Source organism: Equus przewalskii, chromosome 8, assembly GCF_037783145.1.
Source record: "Equus przewalskii isolate Varuska chromosome 8, EquPr2, whole genome shotgun sequence".
NCBI classification, from domain to species: Eukaryota; Metazoa; Chordata; class Mammalia; order Perissodactyla; family Equidae; genus Equus; species Equus przewalskii.
In genome coordinates this window covers 72795622-72811133 of record NC_091838.1, presented here as the reverse complement: position 1 = coordinate 72811133, position 15512 = coordinate 72795622, and the positions used below count along the sequence as shown (strand labels likewise).

Here is a 15512-nt window from a genome sequence, read left to right as displayed (position 1 = left end):
GTCCGTGTTCTCTGAACCATTCCATCAGAATATGAACGTGCTGTTCACGCTCTCACCTTGACCCAGCTCCTCCAGCCACCCCGTCACTGCATTGCTCCCATTCGTTCTCTTTGTGGGTTTTTTCATTATTTTTGAAATTTCCCGTAATAAATGTTTATAAAACAAGACGTTTGTACAAAAATACAAAGATGTTTTAAAAAACAGAATAATATGATGCAGCGTCCCCCACCCCACCTAGATACTTATCTCCCATCTCCAACACTTATTAGTTTATACTTGATCTTGTTTCATCTATTTCCCCAACCCCATCCTCAAGAATTCTATAGCAAATCTTAGACATCATACCATTTCATACACATACAATACCATTATTACATCCAAAAAATAAAAAAATGGGTGCCCGCCTGGTGGTGTAGTGGTTAGGTTCGCCCGCTCTGCTTCAGTGGCCCAGGTTCACAAGTTGGGATCCCAGGCACAGACCTACACCACCCATCAAGCTGTGCTGTGCAGGTGTCCCACATGCAAAACAGAGGAAGGTGGGCACCGATGTTAGCTCAGTGACAATCTTCCTCAAGCAGAAAGAGGAAGACTGGCAACAGGTATTAGCTCAGGGCCAGTCTTCCTTACAAAAAAAGAAAAATCAAAAAATGTCGTATCTTCACATATCCAGAGTTCACATTTTCAGTTGTCTCATAAATGTCTTTTTTTTTTTTTTTTTACAAATCGATTGTTTAAATCAGGATCGAATGAAATAAGGTCCACACTTTCCAGTTGATGGATTTGTCTCAGGTTTCTTAGACTAAAGGTGTCCCTGCATTCTCTTCTTTCGTAGTAATTTATTTGTTGAAGGAATGGGGTTATGTGTCCTGTAGAGTCTTTCAGTGTGGATTTTGTTGACCACGTCCCCATGTGGTCATTTTACACGTTCCTCTGTCCTCTGTTTCCGGTCAGTTGGGAGCTGAATCTAGAGGCGCGATCAGGTACAGGTGCAGGTTTTGGCAAGACGCCTTCCTGGGCAGTGCTGTGTTCTTCTGGCAGGAGGTGCGTCCCGTCCAGTTGGCCCTCTCTGGGAAGTTTGCAGGATCCCTTCCTCCCTCCTCTGTTAAAACCAGCCCATGAGGCCACTGGCCAGTGGCCAGGTCTCAGCCCTCATCCTGCTCAGCCGTCTGCAGCTCTGTTCTCCCCTCATTCAGACTCCGCGCTTGGCTCGTGGATGCCACCCTGGTCCTTCCGGTGCAGTGACCGCTCCTGCCCGGCCTCCCGGGCTGCTTCCCCGCCATCTCCCCCTCCAGAGGTTGGCCTGCCACAGGCCTGGTCATGAATACTTCTCTGAATTTACTACCACTCCCTCGGTGACCCACACAGTCTCAGAACTCTAGAACCACCTGACACCTGCTCATTACACAACCAGCCCCAGTGCCCTCCTAGGCTGCTCGCACCAGCCTGTTCAGTGTCTCTACTCCCATGTCTGATGGGTTCTCAATGTGACAGTTTGAAGAGACTCCTGACTCCCCTTCGCTCGTGCCCCACCAGCAGTGTCCTCTTCTGTTGCAGGCAGTGCTTTCCTTCCCGGGGTCCAGGCCTTAAAACCTAAGAGACAGGCTTCACGCCTGTCTTCCTCACACAGCCCAGATCCAATGTTTCCAGATGCTGCTGCTCTACCCACACTGTTTATCCAAATCCTGGTCCCTCCTCAGCATGGCCCCCACTCTCACTGTGGTCCAAGGGACGTCATCTCTTGCCTCGACCATGGCCACCCCCTGTCTGGTCTGCCTGCTTCCCTCTAGCCCTGTGGGCTGTTCTCAACAGAATGACCAAGGTGATCCACACTAAGTCAGGTCACGCCTGCCCCGTCATCCAGTGGTTCCCTGTCTCACCCAGAATAGAAGCACAGTCCTTACAGCGGTGCACAGGGCCTCCCGTGACAGAGGCCTGCCATCTCTGTGATCTGGGCCCTGGCTCCTCGCCTCCTTGTGTATTTCTCCCTCCCCACACTGGTCTCCTTGCTGCTCTTGGAACACCCCAAACACGTTCCTGCCTTAGGGCCTTTGCATTTGCTGTTCCCTCTGCCTGCACGCTGCATACTCAGCTGCTATTAGACAGGTCCAAGGTGCCTGCAGGGGAGATGTTGCATGCCCTGCACTGTGTTGCCTGGTGACAGCGGTGGTAATGCTGGCTTTGATTTGGGATTAGAAAAGGCTCTAATGGCCAGACAGCCCTCTGTCCCCATCTGTTTCTCTCACGTGCAACTTACCGGGGAACTGGCATCTGTTGAGCACCTGCTATGAGTCAGGCACTCGCATCTCTTTGTCTCCTGTACTCCCGTCAGCCCCCGTGAGAAGGAACTGATGTCGTCCGCAGTTTTTGTGTGAGAAGTCTCAGCGGGCTGAGCTTGCTCCGGCCTACACAGTTCTTTGGCAGAAGAGCAGTTAAGCTGGGACGCGTGCGTAGGTCTCTTCCTCCTGAAGCCGGTGCACGGTACTTCTGTCTAAAGTACTTGAGTCCACCGGGATTGATGGGCCCTGCTCTGTTCCTGGGTGCACTGGGTGCTGGGGTGAAGCAGCGGAGAGGCCTCTGCCCCCCCAGCGCTCAATCCACGTGGCCACCAATACAGGCAGGTGACTGGACGATCACAGAGATGCAGGAGGCAAGCCAGGGGGCGTGTGCAGAGGTCAGGCTGCAGCCAGCCCAAGAACCAGGGAGCTCCCTCACCTGACACCAAAACCCTCTTTGGTCTGTGGCTGCCATCTAAGCACCGGCGTTCTTTCCTAGGGGGTCCACAGGGACATTTCTGGCCTCCTCAGCTGGAGGCAGAGGGCGCCTGTGATGTTGAGAGGGACGGGGGTGTGGCTTCTCATCCCTCCCGCCCCCTTGAGCGTCCTCCACCAGCTGGCACGTTCATGTGAGCTGCGTCCTGGCCACGTTTTGCTCTTTTTCCCTCCCAAACATCACCCATTTTTTAAAGTCCTTTGGGCACCTTTTAAAAGGCTTAATTAAAGCCTTGTCAGCTGGAGACAGGCTGCAATAGGAGAGCCATTTTTTAAATGTGGGTTTTGGTAAAAAGCAGTATTATAGAAACTTGAAGGGATTTTTTTAATGAACAAAATTACTCCTAATTTTGCCACTGTTACGACTCCCTGATTCCTCCAAGAGCACACGTTCTTTGTAGTTGTCAGCACAGTGAAAGCACAGTTGTGCACACTGGTTCTTTCCACTCTGTGTTTCGGCGTCAGCATTCTGCGTGTGTCCACGAGCTCTTCCTGGTGTCGTCAGGCTGCGTGCTCTTCCATCAGGCAGGGTGCCGTCCTTTACTCGCACCCCCTTTCGTTGGAGATGGGGGCTGGAAGTTTGCAGGGTTCTGCCTCCTCCTCCTCAGTGACGTTCTTAGGATCGGTTCCCAGGAACGGGATGGTCACAAGCCAGGGTGAGGCCTTTCAGTGGGCCGTCCTCAGTGCCAGGTGCTTCTGTTGCTTTCTGCCCCGTCCGCCTGCACGAACCAGCTGCACCATAACCTCCCAGCACTGAATACGAGTTGGAATTCTCATTCCTTAAATGATTTTAATGTGCCTCGCTGTAGCAGTGGGCCCTGTGTAGTCCAGTTTTGGGACAAGGTTTGCTTCCGACTTTCAGAATGCAGTTCAGAGAGGACTTTTGATTAGAGAGGGGGAAAAAACAAGACCAGTTTGGAAATAAAATAGCCGAAGGTTGGGCAAGCTCCCCTAAAGGAGAGACTCTCTTTTTGTTTTGTCTTTTCTTATTATAAAAGTAATATATAGTCCTTCTAGAAGATTTGAAAAATACAGATAAGCAAAAAGAAGAAAATACAAACCACCTGAAGTCTTAGCATGTAAGATAAACAATTGGGTATATCCTTTTAAACATTTTCTATGCTTTTTTTTGTTGTATGTTTAAGTTTTTAGTTAAGCTGACTTTTGTTCCATAATAAATCCAGAAACGTTTTTTATGCCAGAAGTTACACCACAGGATCACTTTTACTGGCTGCATAGTGTTCCATTATCTGGTGCCATCACGTGTTAAGCACTCCCTGCTGTTCCACGTTCACACAGCCTGGAGTTTTTTCTCTGTACACAGTGCTGTACTGACACCAGCACAGACATCTCGGTGCCTGGCTTTGATCCTTTTTTAGGGTAAGTTCCTAGAATTGGACTTGCATGAGGGCTTTGGCTGCCCCACACTTAAACAGTTTCTGTTCCCCTGTAAGTGCAGCCCACAGCAAGGCCTTCTGGCTCCACCACCTCAGGGAATCCCCAGCTTTTCCCCTTCCCCACTGCCTCAGACTTCTATTTGCCAGTTTTTAACGTCCAGCAGAGGCATCTGATGAGCCTGCTTTAAGTCTCTGAGCCGAGCCACATCTGCTGAAGCTCAAGGGCCGGTCCAAGCAGGGTACCCTTGAATTTGATTTCCTTAGGAAGGGCTGTGGCTGGGCAGGCCAGGAGCAGAAACAGCTGCAGTACAGCATGTGACCCTTTATAACCCCGGGGTTTATCTTGTCTTTCTTTCTTTAAAAATAAAGTTTAAGAATATCTTTCTAACTATGTTGTATTTTTAGTTTGACTCACCCAAGTGTGCCTTAGTCAGCTCTTTCCTCACCGAGCGCATACTATGTGCTTGGCCCCGGTGCCAAGAGCCAGAGTTATGAGAATGAGCAACAACGTGAATCCTGGCCTCGAGGAAGCTGGTCTAACAGTAATGATAAGAATACTCTTATATAATAGTTAGAGCCTGCCAGGTGCTGTTGGCAGTTCTTTACACATGTTAACTGCTGGTTTAGAGATCAGGAAGGTGAGGCACAGAGAGGTTGTGTAATTTGTCCAAGGTCACACAGTAAGTGGTAGGGCTGGACTTGGAGATGTGTCCTTCATGTCCTAAGTTCTCTTGGATAGAGCTGTGCAGAGAGCTCAACAAACTGTGGGAATAGCTCAACAAACTGTGGAATGCCCAAGCTGTGGATACTAAGCAGCCACTGAAGAAACTAAGGAGAATCTGACTTAGGAATACACCCAAACATAAGTGGGGAAAAAAGCAGAGTTGCAGACAATATCTGTATTGTAATCCCATTTATAGTTTTTAAAAGATATATTCATTCATAAGCACCTGTTTGTGTGTCACCAAAATGTAACAGGTTACCTGAGAGGGGTGGTGAGGGGACATCTGTCACCCCGTGTGTCATCTAGTGCATGAATCAGGTAAAATATGGGAATTAGTAATAAATGATGATATAGTTGTAGAATGCAACATGAAAAATTATATCCTGCTAGTAAAGAATTTTTATTAACATGGCAAATACTCTTGCTAAAGCAGTGTATGAATAAAAGCAGGTAAAAGTTTTATCTATGGAAAATGTGTAGAAAAGTCCAGAAGGAAATACATCAGAACAGTTAAAATGGCTACGTTTAGGTGCTAGGCCTGTGGAAGCCTTTTAACTCTATACAGTGCTTTCCAATTTTCTGTAGTCTGTATTGTGTTTATAGTTGTGTTTTTTCCCCCAGTTCTGCATTAGTTGGGACATCCTGTTCTTACGTAACTGAGGCATAAAATCATGTTTAAAACCAGACCGCCTGCGCCTGGGCCTGGCCCCTGAGCTCTTGCGTCCCGGACGCTCCCTCCGGTCGGTTCTCTTCAAGGGGACACAGAGGAGGAGAGCAGCACGGCCCGCCCCATGTTCCCTTCCAGTGACCTCCCTCTTTGTGTTTGCTCCGCACAGTGGCACTAAGAAAAACAGAAACCAGCCATCATCTCTCTCTTGACAAAGCCAGTGTCCCGCCCGAAATCTTTCAGAAATCGTCACAGTTGGCAGAGTTACCACAGAAGCCGCCGCCTGGAGACCTGCCCCCAAAGCCCACAGAACTGGCTCCCAAGCCCCCAGTTGGAGATTTGCCGCCTAAGCCAGGAGAACTGCCCCCCAAGCCACAGCTGGGCGACCTGCCACCCAAACCCCAGCTCTCAGACTTACCTCCCAAGCCTCAGATGAAGGACCTGCCTCCGAAACCGCAGCTGGGAGACCTGCTGGCCAAGTCCCAGGCCGGAGAGGTCTCCCCCAAGGCCCTGCAGCCCTCAGAGGTGCCCCAGAAGCCACACCCAGTGGATCTCTCCCCAAACGTGCAGTCCCGAGACGCCCTCCAAAAGCAAGCCTCTGAAGACTCCAACGACCTCACGCCCACTCTGCCGGAGACGCCCGTCCCGCTACCCAGGAAGATCAACACGGTGGGTGGGCACGGGGGCAGGCCCTCGCAGGCCCCCTGCTGCCCTCTGACACCCGGCGGGAGGGTGTGTGCTCTGGCTTGTGCAGACGGAGTGGAGCGCGCTCACCCAGATGGCTCCGGTCAGCACTGCGGAGGAGCGGGGCCTGTGGTTACAAACGCAGGCCCTGGGCTCCGGCAGCCGGGCTGCAGGCTCCGCCGTCAGGGCCTCCCATAGGTGTGGGACTTGGCCCGTTCCCTACCTTCTCCAAGCCTCAGTTTCCTCCTATACAAAAAGGAGCTGATACAGTCACTGAGCACATGGGCGACAAGCACAGTGACAGATGAGCTAGCGCTCAGCAGCGGGCCCTCTGATCTGGGGACCTTGAGGATGACACTGCTCCTTTCTCGCCTGGTGAGAGAGCAGTCGCCCTCTCAGGGTTGCGAGGATCTTCAGCCTCAGTGCTGCTCACTGCATCTTCCTGGAGGGATCGGAGCAAAGCTCAGAGAGACTTGCACAAACACATAATTTGCTTGAAGTCTCACATTCCATCGTTTCCATTGAAATGCTTGCTACTCCATAATATACAAATTTTATTTTAGTATAAAAATGCTTTCTTGCCAAAAAATCATTTTTTGGAAAAATGATGCTCCAGGGGGATCCACGTGTGCTGTTTGTCCTGCCCACGGGGCACTAGCACCCTCGGTTGAGGAGCAGTTAATGGGGGGACTGAAAGGCCTCCCACTGAAGTGACAGCTCTGCCCCCACTCACATTTTATTATAAAAACGATGTGGCAATAATAGCGTGTCACTTCAGTACTAAAGGAAAAGTAAAAGAAAACCCATCCTGCCGCAGGTCGGAGACCACATGGTCAGTGCGGTAGATGCTGTTGCTCTTCGCGACGGCAGTCTCCCATTACCCCAGGGACTGCTGATGGCCTTGATGTGTGCAAAATTCCAGTTCGTGCTGCGTGCTTGACAGTTGTTCCACGATCTCATTTAATCCCCCCTGTTATACACGATTGCATAGGGCCTTCTCGGTTGCTCAGAGAGTCAGAGTTGGGAAGATGAGATCAGCTCTGCCACGGTTCTACCAGCTTCCCAGACCCCCCAGCACAGCCCTGGGAAGGGAGCTGCAGAAAGGCACCGGGTCCTCAGGGTGACTGAGGGAGAACCAGGGGACAGAGAGGAAGTCACCGACCCAAAACCTTCAGAGATGTAGCTTGCTTTTTTATTGCTAATTATGTAATGAGCTGGGCGCCAGAAACATCCTTTAGAAGATGATTTCTCTATTTCCGTCTTCCCGTTTGCAAAGAACTGGAAGTCCAGCAAATAAAAGCCTAAGGCAAAATGAGTCAAAAGTTACAACTTTTTGGGGAACTGCCTGGAATGGTCCCCACCCCTGCTGCTCCTGCCCTGTTTAACCAGCGTGTGCTGACGCGGGGCTTTGCACGAGGGGACTGAAATCTGTTTACGCTGCGCATTCGGTGTGCAGAAGCTGCACATTCTGCTTTACATCATGTTTCCCAAACCATTTTTAGACTCTGCTGTCATCTCTGCGAGTGCCATCAGGGGTGGGGAGCGCAGAGAGCTGCGTGGTTTTGGCGAAGCGGGATTTTGATCCCTTCCCATGTTGTCTGCTTTCCAATGAAAATACTGGGTGACGGCCGCCTGCCATTTCCGGCTGTGCCCTGATGCTCGGGGAGGAGCGAGGGGCTGTGGTGTCTTAACAGCACACGGCACACAGGGCACCTGGCAGACGTGCTTCCCCCCTTTCAGAGTCAAGAAATGGAGGCTGCACAGGGTTCAGTCACTTGCCCGAGGTCAGTGTGTCCTTCTTCCCTTCTGTCTGTCCTGTCAGCTAACACCCAGTCTCTTTCCTAAAGGGGAAGAATAAGGTGAGGCGAGTGAAGACCATTTACGACTGCCAGGCCGACAATGACGATGAGCTCACCTTCAACGAGGGAGAGGTGATCGTCGTCACAGGGGAGGAGGACCAGGAGTGGTGGGTACGTGCGAGGACTGTCCCTGTCACCCGTTGGCTCAGCATGTCGGGCGGGCTCCCTGCCGTGAGTAAGGGGGCGCCCCAGGGCCCCACCGCCCAGTCACTTACCCCGCAGCCGTTTTCACTGGATGTCTTTTCTGTTACTATTATGTGCTGGTGAAACAGCCGTGGAGCTTTGAGACGGGTCAGGAGAACTGAGATCACATGTGCTATACCCTTGTTATCACACAGCAGCCTGCGAGCTGTCACTGTTTTCTGATTTTTCAGCTGCAAAACCAGTGCTCAGGGAGGTTAAACATGTTGCCTGTAGCACACAGCTGGGAGGCAGGCGGTCCAGGTTCCGAAGCATCTGGGAGTCAGGCGCCTGTGTGCTTTGCATTCCTTGCACGCTGTCCTGGCCACGAGGCAGGGCCCTAGTTCTGCTCAGGCCCGGCTGTTGACCACTCCGCCGTCCTCATGCTCAACCCTCAGTCCAGCCTGCACTTCTCTGTGTGCAGTGGGGCATGATACCTTTCTCATGTGGTTTCAGGAGATTATACAAGAATATCTACGAAAACTCCTTTTACGTGAAAACCTGCCTCCCAGGTGTCAGGAAGGGACGGCATCACTGTGCTCACACAGTGGTCGTTTGGAGATCTGGGGCCCGTGGAAATGCCCAGGCTCTCTGTGGCCCGACACGTCCATCGCTGGGGAGGCTGCCTGAGGAGTAAGCCTCCAGGGGGTGGCGGCCTCTTAGGAGTTTCCTAGTTGACTGTGTCCCAACACCGGTGTGGAAGTTCTGCTTCCTTGGCAGCCTGAGCCCCTCCTGCCCAGAAGGACCCAGTTCTGTCTGCTGAGAAAGGGACCTGTGGTTCACGGTGGACCCAGCAGAGCCTGCTAATGCCCGGAAACACGTGTGTGTGCAGACACACACACACACACACACGTGTACACAGGCACATGCGTGCACACCTTTGACTTTTCTTCCTTTGGGCCTGGGCAGTGACTGCGGATCCTTGATCACAGCTGTAGGGGTTTTGCTTAAACTGAATCAGCTGTTCTCAACAGGGCAGTTTTGCCCTCCAGGGATATTTGGCAATATCAGAGACATTTTGATTGTCAGGACCTGGGAAGGGTGGGTGCCCCAGGCATCCAGTGGGCAGAAGCCAGGGGTACGCTAAACACTGTACTCCCTACAGTGCTCGGGAGAACAAAGAGTGACCTGGCCCAGAGTGTCAGGAGTCTGAAGTGGTGAGGCCTGTCTTTCTCTCTCTCAGGCAGGAACGAGCGGGGGTGGCCCAGCTGGCACGTCCAGCTGCTCTGTTAGAGGTGGACCTGCTCCTGGCATGGAGCCTTTTGGAGAGCCAACCTAGAATGATGACAAGGAGATGGTCTCTGAATCACTTATTCGCTCTGTGACCTTGGATAAGCATGTCCCTTCTGTAGGCCTCAGTTTCCTCCTCTGGAAAATGGGACATGAGTGACCTTACCTGACAAGGATGTCTGAGAACTCACTTTGTGATATGTTAACATTACTATGAGCAGACAGTGATCACATTCTTTGCTAAGAAACTGGGACTACAGCAGAGGCTCCTGAGAGAAGAAATGGAAGGTTTTCATTGGTGTCTCTAGCATCATTCTCAGCAGAAATTCTGTGTGCCATCAGCACATCTGCCAAACCAGACAAAAACAATGCTGCCCATCCCACCAGTGACTTATAATTTGTAAAGCCCTCTCATGTGCATCATGCCACCCAAGACCCCATGAGGTGGGTAGGTCAGGGCTTACCATTAATTTTGCTCTCAGGATAAAACTATGCACTGTGGCCCCTGTGACCGCCCCAGGGCGCAGCCCTGTAAATAAAGGAATGAGCCCTGGGCTGGCCGCAGGGCTCTTGCTCCGGCCCCCTCCACCTGGCAGGTTCTTCATGGAGGCACATGAAAGCTGGCCTGGCTCTTCGAGCCTCCTGCTCTCTGTATTTGTCGTTTGAAAGCAATGTGCACTTCTTCTCATTCTTGCTACGGAAGGCTTAGGATAGGCTTCTCTTTCATACAGTTAATACTCATGGAACTGAGATAAGTAGGAACCTTTTGCAGGTAACCATGGCTTACAGGCTCAGGCAGCACACAGTAAAATTGCCATAGGCCACCATCAGTCTCAGACTTTCACAATATCCTCTCCCTCCAGCAACCAGAAAGCACGTTCTTAGCACACAGCAACCCCTTCCACATGGATGATTGATGGAATCGCACAACAAGCCTGAGGAGAAGGGATGTTTTAGCCCCATTTATAGATGAGGCTTAGCAGGATTTGTCTGAGGTCACCCAGGAGGAGAGGCAGCAGACTCCTGGTGAAGGGCATGGACTCTGGGGTCTGCAGCCTGGGGGGACTGTGGGCAGGTCACCCCACCTCGCTGGGCCTCTGTCCCTCCGTGTGTAAAAGTTGGTCGCAGGAGTGGCCACCGCATGAGATCCATGTCAGCATACTGTCTGTTGTACGTTCTGTCGCGGCTGTTTTGTTCTGTAGTTCATTGTCAGCGGCTCTCCGTAGCTCACCAAAGGGGAAAGGAGGGGAAGCCTGCATTCCCCCAGGTCTGTGGGCAAACTCCAGGCACGCTCTTCCCCGCGGGACTGGTCCCAGGGAGCTGCGGCTGCCCCGGCCTGACGACTCTCTCTTCTCCCCGCAGATTGGGCATATCGAAGGGCAGCCTGAAAGGAAGGGGGTCTTCCCAGTGTCCTTTGTTCACATCCTGTCCGACTAGCAAAAAGCAGAACCTTACGACTGTCCACATCCTTCATGCAAGACTGCTGCCTCCACGTGATCCTGTGCACAACGTGTATATAGCTGCCGTTACAGAGCGAGCAACCCCCGGAAAGGCCGCCTCAGGAGGGGAACATGGCGTGTGTTGTAAATATCCTGTGGTCTTCTGCCTTCGCCAGTATTAGGGTAGCCTGGGGACCCGGCGCGCCTTACTGGTTTGCCAAAGCCATCCTTGGCGTTTAGCACTTACATCTCTCTCTATGCTGTTTTCCAAGCAAACACACAGAAACAGGAATATAGGAACTGCTGGCTTTGCAAATAGAAGTGGTCTCCAGCAACCGGTGAAGGGCATAGAGCTGACTCTGTGTCTAACAGTACAGTATTCTCGATTGTGTTACTGAAAATGCAACATTAGCGAAGAGGTGGGTTCTGTTTTCCAGGTGAAACTTTTCGTCCGTGACAGACCAGCCTGTAGTTACCTGTGTACACGGTTTACAGCTACAAAACCTACTTGGGTATTTATTACAGAAAGTGCTCAGTTAAACGTAAGTGTTACTCCTCCAGCAAAACCTTCACTGACCCAAAACCTTTGGTGGCATTTAAAGTGCCCGCAGCCTCACGCAAGTTAGGACAAGTGGATTACACTGTCTTATGATGATGAGCACCCACCCCCGAGATATTACCTCATTATGCAAAAACAACATATCCTTCATGACTATTTTGACAAAAGCTTAAAACACGTCTGATGAAGTTCAACTTCCAGGAACCAAGGACTGCCAGAAAATACTAGCCTCTACATTATGCATGCATTTAGAAGCTTACCTGAAATCTGCCTTTTATAAAGGAATAGTATGGATAAGTTGAACTGTACATTTTTTAAACTTGATTGCCATTAAAGCAGAAATTATAAGGTTGCAACAGTACTTGTTTCTAGTCAGTCATTTGGCCTTCTCAAGAGTGTGAATTTACAGATCATCTTATGAATTAACATCTTCCAAATGTGTTAAAGCATCTAATGCGTCCATTTTAAATTATTTTCTTAGTTTTGTTCTTGATAAATTTAAACTTTTAAAAGATTCTTCAAGCAGATGACAAATTTAAAAGTCAGCCCTTCACACAACGTCCCCACTGTAGAATCCAGGTGCTGAAACCAACCTTTTCTTTTCCCGTGCTCCTTGCAGCTCCGTTCGGTAGATACCTTCCCTCCAGGGCTCTGATCGCTGCTGCGCATCGCACTGTGAAAGCTCTCCCTGCAGTGCGTCTCCCCTCCCGGCTTGCTTTCCGTCCCAGCCGTTTATCAGACCGTTAGAACGTCACGAGTGTTTCGGTCTCATACGTCCGTCTGCCTTTTGACAAGAATACAGCACTTTCACTCCGCAGTCAGTGGGTCTGCTCTCTGATTCCAAGGCTCCTGTGTCGTTCTGGCACCCGTTTGTGTAAAGTGCTGTGTTGGCAACACCACAGAAAACTTAATATTTTTAAGCAGATCGTCTTGGCAGTGGGTGAGGCTTGTTCATTTCACAGAAGCACAGCTCCCAGCCAAACCCGTGGGAAAAGCCCTGTCTAATAGAGGCCCAGTGCTCGGGCAATATTAATTTAGTTGTGCTTACGTGATTACTGGGAAAACTTTGAATAGCCACCTAATCCATAAACCTTGCATGACAAACCTGCAGCCTGTCTTATCAGCCGTTATTGGAAAATGATCTTAAGCAGTTGCTTCCTCAGTGTCATGGCACATGTGAATCCCACGCAAAACGAGAACGTCAGGAGCCAGCTGGTGAGCTGGGGTGTGGCTGCCAGTGTTCGCAGCCTCATCTTCAGAGCTGCACGGGTGTCAGGGACGGGAAATCCACCAAGGTTACTGATGTCCCCGTTCATTCATCTACACGTTTGTGTTAAAGAACTATTCATTTTTTGTGGCCTACACTATTTTCAGCTGATCTCAAACTGGTTTTTAAAAAAAACAGAGAAACTAGATATTTAAAATTACACGGAGTCCATGTCTACTCTTCTTCCCCTTTTGCAGCAACTTAGACAAAGCCATTTTTTAGTACTTTTTTTTTTTTTTCTGATTTTTTTTGTGTTTCCCATCAGGAATTTGAGTTCTCTCTAACCCAGCTTACTGTGGGACATAGGAAAACTAGATAGAAATGCCTTTGGTGATCTCGGTTGAATTTAAATCTGATATTGTTCTTAAACTCAGTGAGCCACTATCTGCAATTTTGTACATGATATAGTATTTTGAAGGTATGGAACCTTACGGAAAAAATAGCTAATTCGTTCTTTTTTCCCCCAGAAGGGAAAGTTATGTTCTGCAAATAGTGTGTGTCTTATTTTACTGTTGAACAGCAATCGCTATTTATTTTTTTATTGCCTAGAACTTCAACATGTTGTATGGGAACCCCATAGTAGCGCTAGTGGAATTCCAAACCCCATCCGTACGTTACAGTCAGTCATCAGCACACTTGTCATTTCACATGTATGTAATGTGACAGATTTTCAGTACTGTACGTGTTAATTTCTACTTTTTTTAATATTTAAAATTGCTTTTAAATAAACATATTCTCAGTTGATCCCAAACGTCTGACATCAGGCCGTTTTGTGAGTTGTCCGCTCCTGTTTGGATTGGAGGAAATCAAGATTTCGCTTGGCTGTGTTTGGGGGGTGTGGTTAACACAAGTCGCTCCGCCTCCTATGGAAAATCCCGCTTTGGATGCGTAAAAATGTGCGTGCGTCGCTTCCCTCCGCTGACAAAACGTGGACCTCAGCGTTTTGGGCCCCCCTCCATTCCCACGCCCACTTCCACAGCAGCCGCTCCTGCTCCTCTTGAAGTGGACAGGGCAGGAGGAAGAGGGAGGGGGGGTGCCTCCGTGTCGTGAGGATCGCCTGTGGATGCATCGAACGCTCCTGGGCGGTGCCCAGCGCAGACCGGGTGTTGGGCGTGCGCTCCTTGCACGTGGCTGTTCCTGCTGGTGCCGCCATGCATGGAGCAGACCAGGTCCAGTACTGTCCAGCACACACCTCTCGGCTTCACAGAGCTTGAAACTGAGGTTCAGAAAGAGTCCTTACCCTGCAGGAGATGCCATGGCCGGTAAACCCCCAGGTCAGGCGTCTAGACGGTGGTTCTGGCTCCGAGGCCATCAGATTTCTACCACACGGAACACGGTGTCTGTCTCGAAGTTCTAGCCAGAGGAACACGGTGACGGAAAGCTAGCTGAGGTGCCAGCATTGAAGATGCTCAAGTGTTGGTCTCGGCTTTCCTTGTGTTTCCTTTCCTGAAAGTGGCTAGAGTTTAATGTCTGTTCACACACCTAAACAGGATAAACCCTGTGCTGCCAAAGGAAATCGGCTTGGGAGTGGAAGCCAGCGACTTTGTCAAGATATATCTGGGAGAGGCTAGCATAATTATCTGGATATTTCGGGCAGAGGGGCAGCCAGCTTTCCATCTAATTGCAAAATGTTATAACGTTTGACTCGGTTGTATATATAGGTTTGGTTTTGTTTTTGAGGAAGGTTAGCGCTGAGCTAACATCTGCTGCCAATCTTTCTCTTTTTGCTGAGGAAGACTGGCCCTGGGCTAACATCCGTGCCCATCTTCCTCTAGTTTATATGTGGGACGCCTACCACAGCATGGCCTGCCAAGTGGTCCATAGGTCCACACCCTGTACCTGTGTTTGGTCCTCTGTGAGGAGTACATCCTCCTCAGGTGCATCTTCAGATGAGGAAACCTGACTGCAGAGCTGAAGTGACCTGCTCAAGGTCACAGTAAGTATCGGCAGCAGCACACGCCCAAATCTTTGTGGCCTTGGCACAGGCTTCCTCTCGTCCCTCCTCAGCCCTGCTTTCTCCTCTTCCCTGACCTTGTGGCCTCCTCCCTGTTTTAATTCTTCCCACTCCCAGGATGTGGGGGTGTGGCAGGAGTGGGTGGGCTTGACGACGACGACGATGATGATGATGATGATGATGATGATGATTAGGATAACTCCACCTATTCTACTTTGCCGAGCCCCCCCGCCCCCACGCCCCGTGTGTTCTCAGCCGTCCCGAATGGAAACCTTATTTCCCGGCATCTGCAGTGTGGAGGTGGTTCGGAGCTGGGGGGTCACATCTCTAGCAGGCGGGCCTCCGCTGAGGATGCGTGGCCTCCACAGTGGCCGGCTGAACAGACCCGTCTCTACAGCCCGCAGCCTGGGCTGAAGGCGAGGTCAGCTGAGCCACGTCACCTTAGACATCTGCCGCGTCTGCATTCCACAGACATCCTCTTTGTGTCAAGACCATGCCGGGCCTGTGTTTGCGCAGACGAGCCCTACACTCTGTCCCTGAGAAGTTCACAGGCTGGGGAGGGGGACAAATAATCAGTGATCACTATGGGGCCCACCCGGCGGGGAGCTTCGCAGAGGAAGGGGATCTGCGCTCAGACTAAAGGCCTGCACGGAGGGTGAAGGCAAAGAGCTCACTGGCACAGTGTGGTGTCTGTCCCCTGAAGACACAGGCAGGGTCCCCTGGAGCAATCAAGGGCCCTGACCCTAACAACAGCTCACCTGCCTCAAGGGCCGCATGTGGTCAG

At 50.7% G+C, this 15512-nt stretch overlaps 1 protein-coding gene across 4 annotated transcripts in view; it reads left to right on the top strand.

Moving 5' to 3' along the window:
- ASAP1 (ArfGAP with SH3 domain, ankyrin repeat and PH domain 1) overlaps positions 1 to 13525 on the top strand; it is a 349074-nt gene extending 335549 nt beyond the window's left edge. For all 4 annotated transcript variants that reach the window (XM_070630982.1, XM_070630980.1, XM_070630981.1 and 1 more), the window contains 3 exons: positions 5726 to 6225; positions 8088 to 8210; positions 10872 to 13525. In XM_070630982.1, coding sequence (XP_070487083.1) covers positions 5726 to 6225; positions 8088 to 8210; positions 10872 to 10946 — 698 coding nt within the window. In that variant the 3' untranslated portion in view covers positions 10947 to 13525. The remainder of the gene's footprint in view (positions 1 to 5725; positions 6226 to 8087; positions 8211 to 10871) is intronic.
- The last annotated feature ends 1987 nt before the right edge of the window (positions 13526 to 15512 follow it).